The sequence below is a fragment of the Lupinus angustifolius genome, chromosome LG07, assembly GCF_001865875.1.
Source record: "Lupinus angustifolius cultivar Tanjil chromosome LG07, LupAngTanjil_v1.0, whole genome shotgun sequence".
NCBI classification, from domain to species: Eukaryota; Viridiplantae; Streptophyta; class Magnoliopsida; order Fabales; family Fabaceae; genus Lupinus; species Lupinus angustifolius.
The window spans coordinates 4,348,120-4,368,938 of record NC_032015.1 but is presented as its reverse complement, the minus strand read 5'-3'; the positions used below and the strand labels follow the sequence as shown (position 1 = coordinate 4,368,938).

Below are 20,819 nucleotides of genomic sequence, written 5' to 3'. Positions count from 1 at the left end.
ATTCGACAATCACTTTTATATTTTTAATCATCTCACTTCTACATATTTGTGTTTTGTCTTTCTAATTTATTTATTATTTGTTACTTTGTTGATAATTTTAAGTAATGATATTTCTTTTTTTCCACTTCATCTTTTAGCACACATAATTACTATTTATGTGTGAGCTCAAAAGAAAAAATAAAAATAAAATTAAGTTAACTAATTTCACATATAAATGAATATAAGCAAAAAAATTTACTACATTGTATTTATTTTCATCTAAATTATTGTTTTTTCAATTCATGATGAAGGGCAATTTTGGAATTTTTGATGGTTTTCTTTACTTCCTTTATTTCTTCCCAACTTAGGGAGAAAAAGTTTTTTGTGGGACCCATGCATATTTTTTTCTTCCTCCCTGTTTAATTTTGAAACCAAAGGGTGGACACTTTTCTTTCCTCCTCTTTTCTTTCCTCTTGTTTTCTATCCACCTAAATGAGTGTTACAAATAGAGATAAAGGGTATCTTAAGTTATCTAAGTGTTTCTTAAAGTGGATGCAAAAATAGAGAGGAATTAAGTAGAAGAATGTTAGCTCCAAGTACAATTTAAGTTTTATTAAACTTCCCTGATTTTTTTTTGAATAAATTCACTAGTTTAACGTGAAAGCGATTCGGATGTGTCTAAGACTATTGATCTGGAACCATCCAATAATTTCTCCTTTTTTACAGCCTTGATCGATAGAGAATGATGGTAAATGTTTTATTAAATGAGACTGGTTCACCATTTATTAGAAGATAAAAATGATGACAGATTCATCATTGGCTATATCAGCTTTGCAATGTATGAGATAACTCACAAAAATGGTGATAGTGTAGTTGAAACTAATAAGAGATGATAATTATTGAATCTAATAAGATGTTGGGTAGTAATAGCATTGAATGCAATATTTTATACATATTCTATACTTTAGCCATTGAATCATAACCTTAACATTATGCTGAAATTTGCTATAAACTGTGGATTGAAAATGAAACAATAGAAACAATTTAACTAGCTTAAAACTAGCCTACCATGTTTGCTGCTTGTTTAATTTCATTGTGAAAACAATCTCTAATAAGGTACACTTATAATGCTTAGTACCATATACATTGCGCGATTAAATTATTCATTAGTCTTATTACTAATGAATTCTGACATAAGTTTAGTTCAGGTTCTTTCTTGGTAAATAGAAACAAACAAGTGAAGAAACCTCAGCTAACAATCACCACACAGTTGTTCATGGACAGAAATTTCGTGCTGACTAATGTAAGTGTGAACCATATAATATAACTCAGTCGGCATATTCATTTCCAAAGTCACAGGAATATTCATTCGTGTTTACGTTTATTTGTTTCCCTTTTAAGTCATAAAATATTATGTTTTGGGTACAGGACTATAGATAGATGTTCATTTCGTGGACCATGTTTACAGATAGCCATTGCTTGCATTTATTTCTAGTTTTCACAGCAAAGCATTGGGCTCATTGTTACTTTCGGATATTGGCTCCTTTATTTTTCTACATTATATATACTAGCGTGTCGACCGTCACCCGCATTCTTATTTTTTTGATATAGTATGTATGATCTTTATATTATATTATTTAAGAAAAACAATTTAAATATAAGAGTGCAGTATATAAACTCAATAAAGAGTGAATATTTAAGAATATAATATGTGATAGTTGATATGATATACATAAAATTTATGTCAATTTCTCATTTTGTGTCTATTGGGTGGAGAAAGATAGAAGATAAAAATAAGAGAATGTGTGGAAGATTAATGATATTAAATTATTAATATAAAAATGAAATTAATATGTGGAAGTTTATAGTAGTTATTAAAAAAATAAAAGGGTAACTTTGGAATATAAAAATTATACTATGAGGTAGTTATTACTTGTTTTGCCTTTATTAATAGTTTTGCCTTTATTAATAGTATAGATATGTCTGAAACTTAATTATGTAATGAGAAAATAGTTTATGTATGCTCAACTTAAAAAAATTACATTGTCATAATAATTATATCAGTGTATTAAATAGTTGATAATGTATTGACCGTGAAAAACTTTTTATTTTGTTTCAAATTGAGTGAGAGATATTAAATTTAAATAATTATTTTCAAAATAAATAGTATCATTCTATGTAAAGATGATGCTTTTGTCAATAATTGAATATGGTATTTTTTAAGAGGAAGTAACATCTTAATTAGTTTCCTTATTAAAACAAGAGTTACATGTTAAATGATAAGATGACAATGGAGAATAATGATCAAGATAATAAGAGATTTGTTGCTAATATTAAGGAAATTTATCTACAAGTACTTTTATATAAATATCAATAATTGTGTCTGATTTAATTGGTATTTATTTAAGAGTATAAAATTTATACAATGTCGGTGTAAAGATTTATATACATGCGCTCCATCATCTATCATTAATTTAGATTACTTTTTTTGGAAAATCAATAACAATTAAATATCAATGATGAATGATACAGTAACAATATATATATAAAACTCATACACTATGAGTGTACACATCTTTTTCTCTTTATTTAATTAGTGAATCATTCAATATAACTATTGTATCATATATAGTAAATACTGAATTGGTTTTAAAGAGTAGTATGGTATTAATAACCTTAACAAAAAAAAGTGCCACCAATTCAACATACATGTCATCTATGAAGTACTAACACTTTAATAATCTTCCTATATTGTATTTGATACGTATCTGACATTGATACTCTCTAATACTTCATCCATATGTATTCATATCAATGTTAAAATTATTTTTTGAAAAATAAATAATTTGTAAATCCGATACTTCTCAGATATTATCCGATACTCTTAAAATATTTCCCAATACTTCATAGACATCTAAACTACCATGTTATAACATTTTAAGAAGAAAAATATAACACAATCAATTAAGTACAACAGACAAACATAATATTCAAACTACCAAGTCGACTTATAGCAATTAAAAAAGACAAAACATGTGTACCGCATAGACAATGAATAAGAAATGCATATGCATAATGTTGATCATCGATTAAATGAAATTAATAATGTTCCTATTTGTCGATATTAAGTAAACATTTCTTATGACAATATGAATTTTATTATGTATTTAGTGATGTCTAAGAAATAAGTTCTTTATTTAATTTGGAAATTCATAACAATAATTTTATGTTTATTATGTTATATGAATTTTATGTGCATATTTTATATATGTATCGTATAATGTATTTTCAAGAATATGTGTGTCGACATATTAGATACGTGTCATATTCGATAGGTATTGGTGTCCATCCACTCGACCGTGTCTGTCAAGCAACCTAACTTAACCAAAATATTCACACTTCAAACCTATATCATTTGCCATTTTCTTTCTCCAACTTGTGAGAAAATATGTTGATGGGAAGATGGTGCATCACTTGAACAAAGAAATAGTTGAGAATATGCATGAAGAAACATTCAAAGCGTGTGTTACCATACTAACTTTTAAGTTCGATTCGCCCCCACCAATTTAAGTACATTGGATACAAATGGGATAAACAACAAATCCCTTGCAGTATACTTTGGAAAACCTTGATGTGCTATCAAGCGTATATTTTAATAGTAGTTTACAAATTTATGTTTCCTACACTCCTCTCATGCATTAGAGAAATGGAGAATGATTTCTTAGACATCAAAATTCGGGTATTTTATTATGCCTTCAAGTATCTCTATTTATAAAGAAGTTCATATCACTTGGCAAAAAGAAAAGCTTTTGGAATTTTGCACTAATTTAAGGATAGGTATATACCAAAACGGTTCAACTTTAATCTAAATGAGGGCCATAGCTCAGCGGTAACATACACTGTTTGGCAAGTGATAGATCGTTAGTGCAACCACCGAGAGGCACATGGTGATGGCATATTTAATGGTGGGAGCGCAGAACTACAAATTTGCACTATGTAACGTTGCTCTTACAACTTACAACCATGTAAGTGGCCAACAACATTAATACTAGTTAACTGAACATCAACTAAATGAGTACAAAATTCAGTCCACAAACAATGTGTCTGTTATTCCTTGATCTTTGTTCCAATTTTTATAGGAGATGATGCGATCAATATTCCAATCAAGCTTAGCCTATATATTAATTCCTCTTTAATCCTATCTTCAGTTTCATGCTTCTTTGATATTGGGTAATCACAATTTTGATTCTTCAATGGGCAGTTATCTTTACTCTAATCAAAACCAGTTCTAATTTTGACAGAAATAAAATGGAAGGTAAAATTTCAAACAACTCTAATCCCATTGCACAACCATGCAGATTGCAGTTCATGTTTTAATTCAACAATTCGATAATATTATTCCACTGAATCCTAATCAAAATGCATTCAAAGTTTCAAGCCCAAAAGACCTATCACTTGTACACTAGTTGTACTGGTCAGAAAAAACTATATGCACAAAAACCGAATAGAATTTCACACGTACATTAACTTAAGTGAGCTATATCATTTCAATCATTATATTTGAATGTATCAGCTGCACCAAACTTTCGACGCTCTTCAGAATTTTCTGATGATTCTTCATCACTGCTATCTTCTTCACTGTCTACGGTATGCGAGGACAGGTCGTGCACACTTTTAGAACGACATGATGGGGTAGCAAGCATGCTCACTTGGCCATGGTGAGATATCTCAACCACAACTTTGTCATCATCCAGTGGGAGCGGTTGTTTCCATGGCTCTCCATCAATTCTCATGAATGTACAATCAGCTGTAGCCTTATGAAACTTAAATCTAATTCTGCTTGCCTGCATCATCGTAGCAGCATAGACACATAAGTTTGAGCCAAAAGATGACGGTAAAATATGAAAATATTATTCATATTATCTGTAGAGAATAATCCACAGCTGCTAGTCCCTTCCCAAGCAAAAAAAGTGTAACAACTTAATATATAACAAAAATGTTATGTCCTACCTGTGCCAATCGAGTCCCATGGCCATTTGGTGCAATCAAAGCAAGACCATGCCATGCATCTCTGAAACCAACAACCTCAAATAGGCCATCATCAACAAAGGGAAGAGTCAAGTCCCTCTGTAAGACATAATTATAAAAGTATCCAATCAAAATCGCCATAACATATCAGCATAAATTCTTAACAAAAACTTTTCCTAAAAGATGGATAGTGCAAAATTCATATGCAGATATCATTGTACAAGTACAACTGCGAAAGAGATGGACAGATTTGTTACTTACATAAATTGATTTCTTTCTATTTGGTTTTCCCCAAGGATTGAGTCCACCAGAAAAGCTGGGCAAGTTGAGGCACACTATTGACCGTATGCTGTATACAAAGGTTACTTTTCCGGTTATAAAATGAAGTGTGAGGATAGATAAAAACGAGCATGAAAAATTATCAATAGCCTATAGTTGTTGTAATTTAATGTACATCTCCCTCCATTTTATGTTACTTTATTTCTACCAGACATTATAAATCTTCACAATATGCTTAATAAGGTAGAGAAATTTACAGATCTATGGCAGTATTGTAGCTCGAAGAACATAACCTAAGCAACCAAAGTTCTATAATATATCAAATCTAAATGGAAAAAGGAAAACTTATGGCACAATCAAACTAAAATAACTCAAAGTAGATGTTATCATGAGGCCCAGCTCACTCAAGCATCCATTGAATACCAATAATTCTATTAGCTTTTTAGCACACAACAATAGATACATTGAATTTCTCCAAGTGCAAGATGTTTCACAAAAATATATACTCAGATAGTCCATGATTCTATGAGCAGATGAGCCTATCTTTCAAAGCTTTGAAACACGGATACATTGAACACCCTTATGTGTCGGTGTCGGACACGTATCCGACACGAATACGCTCAGATTCGTGAAGGATAAATATCCATAGAGTATCCAAAAATAAAATAAAATAAAAATAAAGATAAATATACATATCTGATATGTTTTCAACAAAAAATAGGATAAGATAAAATATATTTTATGAATTACTCTACTATATTTTCTAGTTTTGGTATTTGGAATTTTGGAGGACAATGATTTACAATTTCTATAATGTTTTCTACTTTTGATATTTTGATTTACACTTATAATTTTATCATATTTTATGTATTTTTTACTATTTTATACAGGTATCCCTGAATGTATTGTATCCTATATTTTTTGAAAAAATGTGTGCCGACGTATCGGATATGTATCGTATCCGACACACGTATCTGTATTTGTGCTTCGTAGTTTCAAAGTATTACCTGTGAGGTATGTGGAGGTCTTCCCATTGACCTTGTTTCTTCATTATCTTGACTTTTGTTAGCTGAGCAATATTTCTGTCTCAATTTAAACATTTCAAATTAGACTGCCCTGATAGAAGGCAAACTGTAAACTCAACACCACACAATTCAGAAGACAAGACAAAGAAAATCAGAAATATCCCAATAGAAACTAGCACTTCTTATTTACAACATCAAAATTACTCCTAAGACATTATAAGCAGTGTCTATCATCACCATTAAACCATAATATCAATGACAACTATTCCTCTCTCAGTTTAGTAATAGACAATCATAACTATAAAATAAAATTTTCAGCAAATGTCCTTAGTTTAGCATTGTTTTCACTTACTAACAATCTATCCATGACTACAATGAGGTGGAATAATTTAATGGATAAACAAAAAGGAATTTTCATGTTGGTTCAACTTTATCATTTTCTTAAAAATTAAGTTGCTCAACATATCATTCATAAAAATGACAAGTGACTGTGCAAATGGCCATCAGTATACGGCATGGGAAGAAAAGGCCAGGTATCTCACACATGAAATACATCTCAGCATTTCCAAAAAAATTAATGAAATCCCAACTTAGTAAAATACTATTATATATAATATACGTTGTAATGATTTCTTCCATAATGAACTCAAATTTGACCATATATAGATTTGTGCCTCTTTAATAACCAACCTTGAATGTTGAAACAGAGAAGCACAGAACCATCCTTGTTTACATCCAAGCTTCAGATAGGTTCTCTGAATACCAAAAGAAAAGCAGAATGAGAAGGGAAGTTATTGACAATAGTGTGGTAGAAGTACAATTCACCCCTATGTTATAACAAATATACATCATAGGATCAGAATCTAATGATATACAGAATTCATCAAACTACTGCATGAACTCAAAAATATTCGGCCAGTTGATGATTGCAATTTATTCTGAATGAATAAATTCCATGACATTTATCCAAACTAAGACATCAGCAACTGATAATAAGTAAAAAAATTAGTAACTTCAGATTTCAAATAAGCTTGGCAAGCATAATACTTTTGGACATAAACATAACACATGAATAGTAAATTTACCATAATCATCTTTAGCCATTTTATTGGATAAGTATTTTTTCCTTTCTTTTGACTATAACTCCCAAATATCTCTATACAGTCACAGGTAAAGAACTAGAGTAATACTAATAATTAGAACTATTGATAGCTTCAACACAAACATGTTTTATGTGAGGATTTGTACCTGATTATATAACTGGTTTTTAAACTTCTCTGGATGCAATTTCCTTTCGGAATGAAATGCATACGATACTTGGGCATCCATTCCTGCATTGAAACATAAACATCTTAGGTTTGCTTGCCAGTTGCACTAAACTTGCCCAGAGGACAATGCAATGGTTGGCCAACTTCTATGAGTTGGTGCTCTTTTTCAAATATACAAAATATCAAAATGTTCAGAAATGCACTTTCCCACCAACCCATGCATAAACAATTTTAAGACAAGTTTGGTTTTCTTACCCATGCTAAAATAGTTCCAAAATCCCCCACGGTAAGTGTGGTAACCCTCCTGAAAACAGACAGTAATTCACCAGTTGGCATACATGGAAATGCCACACAAGTTCGAGTAAATGAAAATATCAAGGAATCAAGGACAAGAAAGGATAAAGAAATAAAATCTTAACACAGCAGTCCTGATTTTTATATTTTGAACCTCTTTGTTCTTTTACTACATCATCAATACAGCTTCATTAAATGCACATGAGTGATTCCTGCTTTGCTATAATAGTCAAGAAATATCAATCACCAAAGTTCTGCTTACTTTATATTCATTAAAATCATCCATTTGTCATAGTAAGGTGAAAGATCTACTAATTATTATTTATAACATCCCATGCAATTTCTACCAATGTCCATCATCAAAATAAAAATTGTGCTGTCCAAACCAGGGATGACATAATCTGTAACACTCACATGAGAAACCAGATTTTTAAACACTGACTTTTTGGAAAACAAAACAAGAGTTTAAAACAACTTTAAAATAGCAGAGACTAATTTATTTTCAGTGAAGACTACAACTTCACAACCATCCTTTTTTTCATAATCTGATTTATGGCATTTCCAGGTCTAGAGCAGCAATGCATTCCCAGAACATAGAAATTTATTAATGCACATGATTATGTACAGACCAAAACAAAAGAAAAGAAAAAATAACACAAAACTCACCAAGTTTAGTTTATCTGTTGAAGAGACGCGATTAAATGCATGCATAGCATGAGGAAGCTCAAGGGGGGCAATAGGGTCACAAGAACCTTCTTTTGGAGCCCTCATTCTCATTACAATATGCCAGCTGGAAAAAAATTATCACTCACTTAAATTTCAGCAGAACATTAAAGAAACTTACCGCTTGCAAAATAACAAAGAAAAGTTGTCAATTATGTTGTATTCTCTTTGTGCATTCATCAAGTTCCTATTTGGAAATGCTGGACATAGAAGAAAATATAGAATATCCAATATCATATTCCCACATTAACAAGTCTTAAAAATCACAATTATCTATTTGATTGGATTAAAAAACTCATTGACGGGCAACAAGGTTAGTGGATATGAACATTGATACAGTTAAAATTTATAAAACTGATCAACGATGTTGTGCCCTAAAAATTAAACCAATTCCATAACGAACCCAATACATGATCCGTCATCGTATCTAAATGATGAAGTTTCCTTTCCAGTACTCTCTTATTCTGACAAAAAGTCCTAGCTTTGTTTATTTTAATGGGTATCAGATCTTGGAATCTCAATGAATATGTTCAATACAATATGGTAGGACGGAAGGAAAATATCTTGAACATAACAAGCAAAATTTCCCTTTACAAATACAACAATAGAAAACCAAAAGAGCGAACCCAATAAGCAAGCTACATTAAAATACTTTGGGGTTGAAGCCTATATATATCAACAAATTTGCCCCTCACATGTCTTGGACACATGTCTTACAATTGGGTGCAACTTACATAACCGTCTTTTTTCCAGTTTCTTCAAGTAAAGTTCCAGTGATGTTTTTAAAAATTATACCTGAATCTTGTTTATGTTTGTGCATCTTTGTGGGAGGTTTCACAAAACTTGAAATTCCAAATAGAAGGGAGAAAATACCTGTCTATTTTCATTTCCTTTGCATCTTTTACTTGATTCAGGAATGATGCTACGGATGGACGGTCTGTGGCTGGATTTTTCTTTCCCTGTGAAAGAATAATAATCATATCAAGGGCATATATAACTTATGCACTGTTTTGATCAGACAAAATGTTACATTTGACCATGACTAAAGGAAAAGCACTCCTAACATGACATTTTAACTTATGCAACATTTACATAACAAACCACCAGACATAGTTTGTGACAGAAAATGACCATACAACTACAAGGAACATGAAAAATGATCCAATTGAGCATCCAACTCAAAGAATTGATGATTGTCAAGCTCCAGAGTGAGAACATAAACAAAATGAAATTTGATCCAAGGGATCATCGAATTTTTTAGGGACATTGAGTAAATAGTCAGATAAAATACCCATCCAAAGGCAAAGGGGAGATTATTTCCCGTCCCCAATGGAACTGTTGCAACTGGCGGCGGCTGAGGTAATTCAAGATCCGATATCACTCCAAGAAGCCAGCTGGCAGTCCCATCTCCACCTGCAACCTGATTTTATTGGACTATGTTAGAGATAAAGAATAATTCGAGATAATTAAACACTAAAAGATTGAAACTTGAGTCTTGCTTCACGCGTTTACACACGGATGGTAACACAAATATACCATGACTTGAAAATATAGTTAATCAAACTTACAATTATTCTCAATCTTTTCTGAATTTCAGCAGCAAAATTATCTCCTCTATATTTGAACTTTTCTAAAGTAGCATAAAGCTGATGCAACACCTTATCTGGAGCTTTTAATTCCAAATCAAAAACCTACAAAAAAAATTGCCTTAGCATCAATCCAATCGAAGAATATAAGATAAAACATGATAGAAACAAGATATGTTCCATTACTGTACCTGGTTTTTGTTAAGGAGTGAACTATAGGTAACAAGAAGCTCCCCTCCAAGCTGACCACCACTTTTGCCATTTATGAAGACTATCACAGGACATGCAGGTATATGCGAAACACTATCGATCTTAGCTCCTGGTACTAATATATAATCTGGAATGTAGAATTCCTTCAAGGTTCTAATGCTATTATCATCACCCATTGCTATATTCCAACTGCGCAATTTCATCACAAAAACCCATCAAAATTATAGTCAAGCATCAAAATATGAAATTTTTAAGTAAAAAAATGGCCTTTCCGAATTATAATAGAAGCAATAAGAAGGTCAAAATCACAACCACCTAAACCGTCCAAAACAGGATAAGAGACAAGAATTCTTATACAAACATCCTACAGGAAACTTAACATTCAAGTTTGGCAGACCATGACCAAGTAAGTTGTAAAATCATTACTTTCCAAAATTAGAATCCGACCGATCCAAATGGAACAGGAAAAAAATAGTTAGAAGGTAAAGTTCTAAACTGTTTCTTTTTTTCATCCACGAGACTCATAGGGCTCAAGAATTACCCAACTCCTTCTCACTCTAACGTCTAACCAATGGGCAAACGTGGATGAAGATATTTGTAAAAGAATGACTAATTAACTTCTCATATTTCTCTTTATTCTTTGACAATTTCAGCAACGGAAAACAAAAGACGTAAACAAAAGGAGAAAACAAAACCAACAAGGTGTGAGTCTATATAACTGACACTTGTTGAGAAATATGGTCACACAGGCGAAATGGATTAGTGGGATAGCTTATACAAAAAAAAAGTAAAAGAAAAGGAAAGAATGTCGATGGACCTCCTAACCCTGACATCATTTGCCACCATTTTCCCAGAAGAAGACGAAACTCTGTTACGCCTCTTCATTCTGTACGTTTCCACTTTTAACCAACTCTGCTTAATAAAGTAAGCTAAGTAAATTAAACAAACCAAGGAACTCAACCAAACCCCACCAAGAGAATCAGATTCCTCAACAAAAAAAATAAACTGGGGAAGATAAGTGGATTAATTTATTCCGAGTTTTCTAATAAACCAAACAGTGATTAGTACCCATAGTTCAAAGAGGTATCACATAACAGACATAAGCATAAAAAAGAGAGAAGAAAATGAAGATTCTTTACCAAAGAGGTAATGCTTTGTGTAATAATATTCAATGAATTATCCGAAATAAAACAGAATAGTGTTGGTTAGTTTAATGAAGCAAGCGTTGATTCTTTCAAATAATTATTAGCATAGAGCAGAAGATGGAGAATTTGAAGTTGGTTTGTTTATTCCGTTGAGAGTTTTGAAACTTAGATTAGAATTTATACAGGCAATGTATTCTTGTTTCTTTAGTTTAACAATGGTATACACACCAAAGACAATCCTATCTGAGCCGAGATTGATATAGCCACAGATATGTGAGAACTAACTTTTTTAATAAGTATTTTTTCATTCACAAGACTCGAACCTATAAGAGAATGAAACATGTACTATTTGAATCAACAGTATGTTGTTTCTTGTTTCCTTGTTTGAAAAGCTGTTTGATAAAACAAGTATTTAAAAAAATAAAAGTAGAAACAGGTGAGATCAAATATAAAATTTTAATATTTATTATTTAAGAATAAAGTTATAATTAATTAATTATAATATTGTTTCTTTTCACTCACCATTGTGTAATTTGTGGTTCTTCCTATTTTGTCTTTACTATTTTTTTATTTTTTACCAAAAAAATCATATATAACTCAATGTTTCTTTCCACCTAATATATATTCCATATTATTTTCTTACATTATAGCTATTAATTTTTATGTTCAATTTAAAAAATTAAATATTACATCAATCGAATAAATTTAACTATAAATTACATATTTAACACAAAATATTATATTTGACAATTATGACATACAAACTACACATTATAATGATAGGAAAATGAGTTAGCAGACACGATAGTGTTTGTCAACACGCTAGTATTCCATAAATCAAACTAAACAATTATAATTATGTTCGATTTAGGTTAAAAAGTTAAGGAAAGAAAGAGTGAGAAAATAAATAGTAATGTAATGGTTTTTGATTATTTATAATAAAGAGAAAATCATATAATTATTATTAATAATAACATTGAGATTTATTGGTTTACTTTTTTGAAAATTAGAAAATTATTGATATTCATAAGTGTCTCCACACAAAATAAAAAATATTTTTAAATGTATAAAAAGTCTGTCACCAGAAATTTCATTATTAATATTTTCAACTTAATTTTAATCCCAATATCAGAAAGAAAACATAAAATCATAGGTTTCCCATTTATTTTTTCTTGAGTAGAAATTTGTTTTTAAAAAATTTCTTTTATCTACATATCAATATATAATTAACTTGGTATAAGGAGTGAGACATTGTTTGGGACAAGTGATCTCTGTCTCATAACATACTCTAACCTATTTTTTATAATTAAGGGTACATCATTATTATATGGTTAATGAACTATTCTCTCGAATGTATTATTGTTCCTCTCAACGTATGTCTTTCACATGAGTAATGTTGGAACTTGGTTTCTTGGAAGAACTTTTGGGTGTGAAATCTAAAAAACTCTCAAGTCTCACGTAGAAAAGTTTTGAGAAAATAACTCTCAAGTCCCACATTGGAGATATGAGAAACATGAAAAAATTTCATGTTATAAATATAGGCATTTTCCCCTCATTATAACTTGCACACAGTTGAATGTGCTTTCATTCAAAATTTTCTTACTTACTCCATAATATTTTTTGATAATTGACACTGATAGTCAATATTGAAGGAAAATAGTTGACACATGAAGCCAAATTGTGAGAATTTCAAGAATTGACATTGATAGTCAGTAACGAGGGAAAGAAATTGGCATGACAGCCAAATTGTGGGAACTCCGAGAACTGATATCAGTAGTTAAATTGTGGGAGGAAATTGGCACCTGTAGTCATATTGTGAGAATTTCGAGAATTGACACTACTAGCCATATTGTGAGAATTTCGAGAATCGACACTGCTAGTCATATTGTGATAGATATATTTGAGATCAGTTTTTACAATGAACTAAGAATTCGATAATAGAGATTTGGTCTATTTATCATGGGGACGACATGACTGATAGTCTACTTGCACATTTTGGTCAGTGCCACAAAACGTCTTAAAGAGAGTTTGTTCGTGACTTAACCAGTAAATATTATCTTGTGTCATTTAGAATTGTTACAAGTTACGATAACAAAAAATAAGAAATTTGGTCTAACTGAATATTTGAAATCTAAACAAATCTTAAGATCAACATCTTCTTAATATACTCTCAACTATCTATCTAAAAACATCAAACACTTGTCTGTTTGTATAATATAAAAGTTTATGCATAATTAATATTTTATTTATCATTTATTTATATTAATTTTATTTACGAGTTAATAATAATTAAAAATAAATGACAGTAATAATATAAAATTTCTTAACGTATTTATCGTTTTCTCTATATCTAATCCATAGGAAGAAAAGTAGGTAAAAAGTCTAATGAGAAGGCAACAACAGCATCCACTGAATTTGACATTGATTTTTTTTCCTCTCAAAATAGCAGCAGCATGAACGAAATGGAGTTGGCCATGGTTGTGCAATTGGCTGCTATAAGTCCCTAGGTGGGAAATTAATGCGGAGGCTAATTATTTGTATTTGTGGACTTTTTCCTGATTGTGAATGAAACAACCGATGCATGTTGACAACAGTAGAAGCAATCTTAGGAAACAATTTAAGAATTAAAATAGCAATAATAAAAATATGTAGAGTAAATTACACTTAAGGTATTATGTTTTAGTAAGATTATATAAATAAACCTTCTTTTTTATTCATATTCCTAATTTATATACACGAGTTATTCATGCATGAAATATATATATATAATCTTCTAAATAAAAAATGTGTCACAAATGTAATTAAATTAGATAAAATATATTATATTATGGAGATAACCTCAAATATCTTAATATGTTATTGATGTATTTTGTAACAAACCAAAAATAGTGAAGATATATTAACTTTTATATTATTTGAACTTGTTACACAATATATTATATTTTGTATAACTTAAATGGACTCATCTTTTGTTTTAAATATTACATTTATATATCTTACGAGGTAGTCATAGTATAGTGTATGTATATAAATTATATGGTTTGTGTATGAACAAAAAAGAAAGAGTTTAAAATCTATGCACCATCACTGTAAAGTTTTTTACACTATTATCATACTATTTATCATTAATTTGCATTATTTTTTGTTTGAAAGTCAATATTAACTTATGAATTAGTAGATGATTTGCTGATACTGCAAAAACAATTACATTATCAATATATACATATTAAATCCAAAAAGAAATAAATGTTTTGTGTAATTTCAACAAAAGTTAGTAAATATTAGTATAATTCACTCTAATATCTAACTAGAACAAAATCATTTGACCTTTGAATATCATTTTATCATCTTTATTAGTAATCTTATGGAACATTCCTATCTACAATAAATCAATTGACTTTTGAAGGACCTTTACATTTTCATTAAGACTTGTGGAAAAAGAACTTATTCTTACACTTCAAATTATGAAATTGAAAACGGGAACAACGAAAAAACAGAAAACAAGAAGGAAGAGGTAAATTATGTTCTCACAAGAATGAAGATGTTGTAATTATTGATCTTGAGATAGTATGATGGTGGAAGATGATGATGAAATTGTTTGTTGTGAAAAGGCGCAAACTCACCATCATTCTCGATTTCATCCTTCCTTTCCTATTTCACCTCTCTCCACTATAGGTCAAAACAAGAACAAGACCACATTACTTGTATTTGTATATACACATTATAGATAATATATATCCTTTTCAATCATCATTAATAATTATCATTTACTTATTTAATATTACATCACGAAGAAGATGGTTTGAGATAAATATTCTAGAAAAATATTGAGTTAACTATTGTATATACCTTTTTTATTTTATATTTGGCTAATTTTTTACACAACTTCTAAATTTGGAAAAAATATAGATTGTTAACAATAAACCAATATATTGATTACATAAATTTTGAATTAAAAATGCTTGGTTTGAAAGAGTTCTTTAGTTTATTTATGACTTTAGTTAAACCGTCATAAGTAAGAGATGTCTTTATGGCTAGTTTAATTGATTAAGAAGACGTGTAATATAAATGTTCTATTCAAACTCTTAAAAAGTGCATTATAATCATTTCCTCTTCAATTCATTTTTGTTCTATATTATACATGATTTCCATGGTTTTGATTTAGATGATGAATTTTTATAATGCTCTTCTACTTGGAAGAACATGAAGAAAGCTACGTTATGCTAAAATAAGGTTTTACTTTGCATATTGTTAGTGGTGACAAGTCATTTTGATATAACAATTGGTCAGGGATGAGTAGATTTTACAACATGATAGACTATGTTCATATTTTTTATACTATAATTTTTGTGAAGGATGTTTATCATGGAGACATGTGAAAATTCAATAGTTTATCCATTATACTCTCCCTTGAGGATACATATACAATCACCGCTTGGGTGAATCAAACAATCACTTCTACCGAGGATGGTTGGGTTTGGAATTATCATGTTCAGGAGGTTATACCATAAATTCAGGTTATAGGTGGTTAAAAGTTGTTGGTGAAGTTGATTATTTTTTATTTGTGTGAAAATAAATGTGGAGTTTACATTTTCCTAAAATGAGTGAGATTCATGTGTTAGCTTGCTATTCATGACTCCTTCCCTACTAACGAGCTTCACTTTAAACGTAAGTTGACATTGAGTCATGTATGCTCACCGTGTAATGGTTATGGCAAGGATGTGCTTCATATTTTAGAGATTGCCTTAACTTGTTCATATGTGGCAACACTTCGAGGAGTTTTTGTGATATAAGTTTATGGAGTAATCAATCTTTCATCAACTGGTTGGTAGGCAATGCTAAACTTCTCAATGGAAGATTGTCCATGTCAGGTATTTGGTGGACTTTGAGGTGGGTGAATAAATTTGTTTTGGATAATTTGGACTGAAATTTTAGTCAGTTGTCTCTTCGGGTTCATCATGACTTTAGAGACTGATATAATTTGGTAGGTACATGCAAATATGACAAGGATATTTCTAGTTTCCATTAGGCTTTACTATGAGTTGGGAAGTGAAGTTTAGTGTAGATGGTAGTTGTTCCATAAGAGCTAATACTATGGGTGGAGGTGGTATGATTCGCAATCACGAAGGGCTCTGACAGGTGAATTTTCTCTTCATGTTTTGGGTTGGTTCTGCTTTCAAAGTAGAGCTTATGGCAGTGGAGGAAGGTCTTAGCATGGCTTGGGAGAAAGACTTTCATTCTATTGTCCTCGGTTGTGTCTGTTTGGAGGTTGTGCAAATCATTACCGAGGGTCTTGAAGTCATATTTTATAAGCCTTCAGATGTGGTGAAACAGATATGTCAGTTACTTGCTCGAAGTTGGATGGTCCAAGTTAGTTTTATCCCAAGGAATGCTAACTAGCTTTTTGACAGACTTTATAGCAAATATTGGTGCACAACTGGTTTCTGATTTGCAAGATCTTCCTCCTCCTCGAGTAGAAGAAATCTTAAAAATGGATCTTTTTAACTTTGCTTTTATTTTATTTTTAACATTTTAGTTGTATAAAAAAAAGATGGTAAATTTCATATTAATTGAATAGCATGTGAAAGTTACACCAAATCTCCTATCTCACGCTTTGATTAAACATGGATTTGGTTTACCAATTGAACTATGTTTGATATGGGTGTAATAACCTTGTTTGTTTAAGTTTTGGGAGAGTTAATGTTTGAGCCTCCAAGTTTTGTTTTGTGATAGAACAAGTAGCTATGTAGGTTAGCCACTAAGAAATAAAATAAAAAATGTAATATTAATTTTTAAATATTTTCCCTAGAAAGGGTTTTAATTTTTTGTTAAAATTATGAATATATTATTTTAGAAGCTCAAACTTTATATTTTTGAATAAAAAGTTTAGGCAATGATTTCTATGATCCAAGCAAAAAACAACAACAATTGAGAATTTGAGACAGTGAATGCGCAACATACAGCTCGTACAATTAGTAATAGATAATGGATATCACTAAAAGATTAGGTAAGAAAGGATACGCAAATGCAATGAATAAAGTATAAACACCATAGTTTATCTTTTTCTATGCCAAAATATCTTATTTTATTATGCTTTTTTAGACAAGTTTGATACTTACTAATCTCTCATTTGTCAACCGCAATCTTCGCTTAATACCCCTTAGTCCTTTACAATCCCCAAACTTGACTTCAAATTTCTCAACACTTCCAAAACTTTGGAAAGGCTTGGACATATCTAATAGCATAAAATAAGATCGAGAGGCATCACATAAACTTAGGCACCAAGAATGGAATCTAAATTCTATGAACAAAGTTGTGGGCTAATAGGTATGCATAACCCACAAAAATCATAGCCCAACTTTGTAGCATTTCTTAATTTATATTTATTACTTCACACTCTGTTACCTCTCAAACAAACAAGCCTCATTTCATTTCCTTGGTTCACGCAACTTTTGACTCCTTAGTAAAAGAAACCTCTCTAGAAAGCTCCACGAAAAGAAAATGAATCCAACCACACTGGATTCCGATCCACAACTCCCTCAAATCAAAATCCACCACCCTTCATCCCCTCGCCACCACCCTTCCTCCGCTGCCACTCCAACTCCCACCGCCGGTGCCCGTCGCAAGATCGGCGTCGCCGTTGATCTTTCTGACGAGAGCGCGTACGCTGTCCGTTGGGCTGTCCAGCACTACATCCGCCCCGGCGACGCCGTCATACTCCTCCACGTCAGCCCCACCAACGTCCTCTTCGGTGCAGATTGGGGCTCCATCGACCTCTCCATCAACACCGACCCTAACACCGACGAGGAAACCGTCAACAGCGTTAATCACAGCGACCACAACAAGCGCAAGCTCGAGGACGATTTCGACGCTTTCACGGCGACGAAGTCCGCCGATCTTGCGAAGCCGTTGAAAGATGCTCAGATTCCGTTCAAGATCCATATCGTGAAGGATCATGACATGAAGGAGCGGTTGTGCCTCGAGGTCGAGAGGCTCGGCCTCAGCGCTGTCATCATGGGGAGCCGAGGGTTTGGCGCCGTGCGCCGTGGAAGCGACGGCAAGCTTGGGAGCGTTAGTGATTACTGTGTAAATCATTGTGTCTGCCCTGTCGTCGTGGTTCGCTATCCGGATGATAAGGACGACGTTGAAGTTGGTCCTGGTGGAGGTGCTGGCGTCGCTGTGGTGGCTGTGAAGGAGGACGAAGAGGAGGAGCCTGTGATCAAGCCCGTGGATGAACATAAAAAAGGTTAGGGTTTTTACGTTCTTGATTTTCTTTTAGTGATTGAGATATTGATTATGTTAAGTTATCTTAAATTTCTTAAATATAATTGAACATAGTTCAATTAAAGCTTTGTGGTAGTTTCTTGAATTTGATCATAGAATTGAATACAGTTCAATTATTGCTATATGGTAGTGTGTTCTTGAAGCAGGTCCTGTTTGTCGAGACTTGGATCGTGAACAGATAGTTTGTAAACATGGTATTTGCTAATTTTGTTGAATACTTCTGTAGATGGGTCACTTGAGCACTAAAGAATGAAAAGATTTTGGTTTTGATTATGGTAATTTGGTAAATGATATTGACTCTTAGAGAGGGGCTAGCTAGTCAATAGTGGCGCCATTGCGCCATAATGGTATCTTGGAGTGGACCGGGGACTCTCTGCCTCTCACCTTTTCCTGTCGTGTCATGTTTCTGTGTAGCGGGCATTGCAGCCTGCTTTAACGCCAGGAGAATCGTAGCTATCACAGCTGGTCATATTCAATAATTATAAACTATTTTGAATATGCTCTATTTATCTGAACTGATGTATGTATTAGAAGTTGCATTTGCACTTGTCACCTGACTGATGTTAGTTTCAAGTCACTGAGATTGTTGACATTTGCTTTGCTACTTCATCTGATACTATACACTGGTTGTGAATTTGGAAATCAACTTCATGGTTGTTGGTTTTTTTTTGGGCAGAGGATTAGCTGGAAACAAATCATCACTTGAATCCAGTCTCTGCAGGTGTGCCCTTATGCCCCTTTCTTCATTGCTATGCGTGTATTTGAAGGTTAAAAAAACTGTTTACTATTTGTCATTGGATGGGGACTGAGGGACTCCCCTATCTACTACCACTTCTCTGTCCTTTGGTTTGGGCCAGTATTGCTTGAAAAAGTATTAATTATTAATAAGTGTATCAGATGCAACAAGTATTTATGTTGTTTCTTGTTTCAACTTTCCTATGAATTAATATCTCCATGAATCTCATGCATCATGACTTTTTTACCCATTTCTGTGTGGTTTTTCCCTGGATTTCAGAATGTCTTTGAACCAAAAGGAATAGTTGGAAATGGTCGTTGAGTTCTCTCTTTCTCTTCCCGCCAGGTTGTATTTAGGAACATTTCCTGCATATGAACTCTGGAAAGATAAGGATGGTTTTATATGGATTGATATGATCATGGTTCCTTTATGCAGTTGGAAGCTTTTATTGGTTATAAAGTGGTATATACTCTTTCATGTAGAGATGTACAAGTTTCCCTGTGACTGTTTTGGTGTTATTGTTCCATTATGTATGTGGGATATCTGATTATCATAATGAACACTTATTTAGCTAAGATAATTTTATAGAGCTATGTTGATGGAACTAAGGCTGTTTTGGGCACACCTCTGAACTGAGGTGTGAGTGGAATATAATGTGAGTTTCTTTTCTGGAGGTAGGAACAAATTGAATTTTTTCCCTGAAAAATAATGTTTTTATTTGCACTGGGAAATGTCTAGGACACAACATTTTAGCCATAAAGCTTGGGTTGTCTTCACTTGAAGTTTACTGATTTTCGGTTTTAATATTATAATAACCTAATTGTGAAATGTTAGCTTTGTTTTAGATCGAAACTTCAGTTTGATTTTATAGGGTACTAATAAGAAGGAACGAGTTTTATTTTTAAATCAAAATACTTTTATTTGTGTACGAAGTATGTCTTATTTAAATTTTTAAAATTTATTTTACACATCATGGATATGTTTTTAATCGCAAACATCATTATCTCTTTGAGTATAAGATTATGTTCTTTTAATATATACATATATACATATATATATATATATATATATATATATATATATATATATATATATATATATATATATATATATATATATATATATATATATATATATATATATATATATATATATATATATATATATATATATATATATATATATATATATATATATATGATCGATCTATTCCAATGGAACTGTCCATTTCAGGATGGTGTCGTATCAAACACTTTCTGGGC

At 31.7% G+C, this 20,819-nt stretch overlaps 2 protein-coding genes across 4 annotated transcripts; one reads left to right on the top strand and one right to left on the bottom strand.

The window, feature by feature from the left end:
• On the bottom strand, window positions 4,301-11,344 carry LOC109351898 (diacylglycerol kinase 5-like). The gene is made up of 13 exons (XM_019593580.1): window positions 11,210-11,344; window positions 10,374-10,581; window positions 10,165-10,287; window positions 9,888-10,016; window positions 9,470-9,555; window positions 8,540-8,663; window positions 7,835-7,883; window positions 7,560-7,642; window positions 7,002-7,066; window positions 6,294-6,368; window positions 5,269-5,356; window positions 4,990-5,106; window positions 4,301-4,823 (listed from the first exon to the last, which is right to left on the bottom strand). Exons 1-13 carry the CDS (start codon window positions 11,275-11,277, stop codon window positions 4,527-4,529), a joined length of 1,512 nt encoding a protein of 503 aa, XP_019449125.1. The 5' UTR covers window positions 11,278-11,344; the 3' UTR covers window positions 4,301-4,526.
• On the top strand, window positions 17,956-20,165 carry LOC109351896 (universal stress protein PHOS32-like). Of its 3 annotated transcripts, none has more exons than XM_019593578.1 (3): window positions 17,956-18,783; window positions 19,498-19,542; window positions 19,903-20,165. In XM_019593578.1, exons 1-2 carry the CDS (start codon window positions 18,039-18,041, stop codon window positions 19,503-19,505), a joined length of 753 nt encoding a protein of 250 aa, XP_019449123.1. In that variant the 5' UTR covers window positions 17,956-18,038; the 3' UTR covers window positions 19,506-19,542; window positions 19,903-20,165. The 3 variants fall into 3 exon arrangements, with proteins under 3 accessions (XP_019449123.1, XP_019449122.1, XP_019449121.1); XM_019593577.1 differs by having other exon boundaries at window positions 19,829-20,165; XM_019593576.1 differs by having other exon boundaries at window positions 17,957-18,783; window positions 19,837-20,161.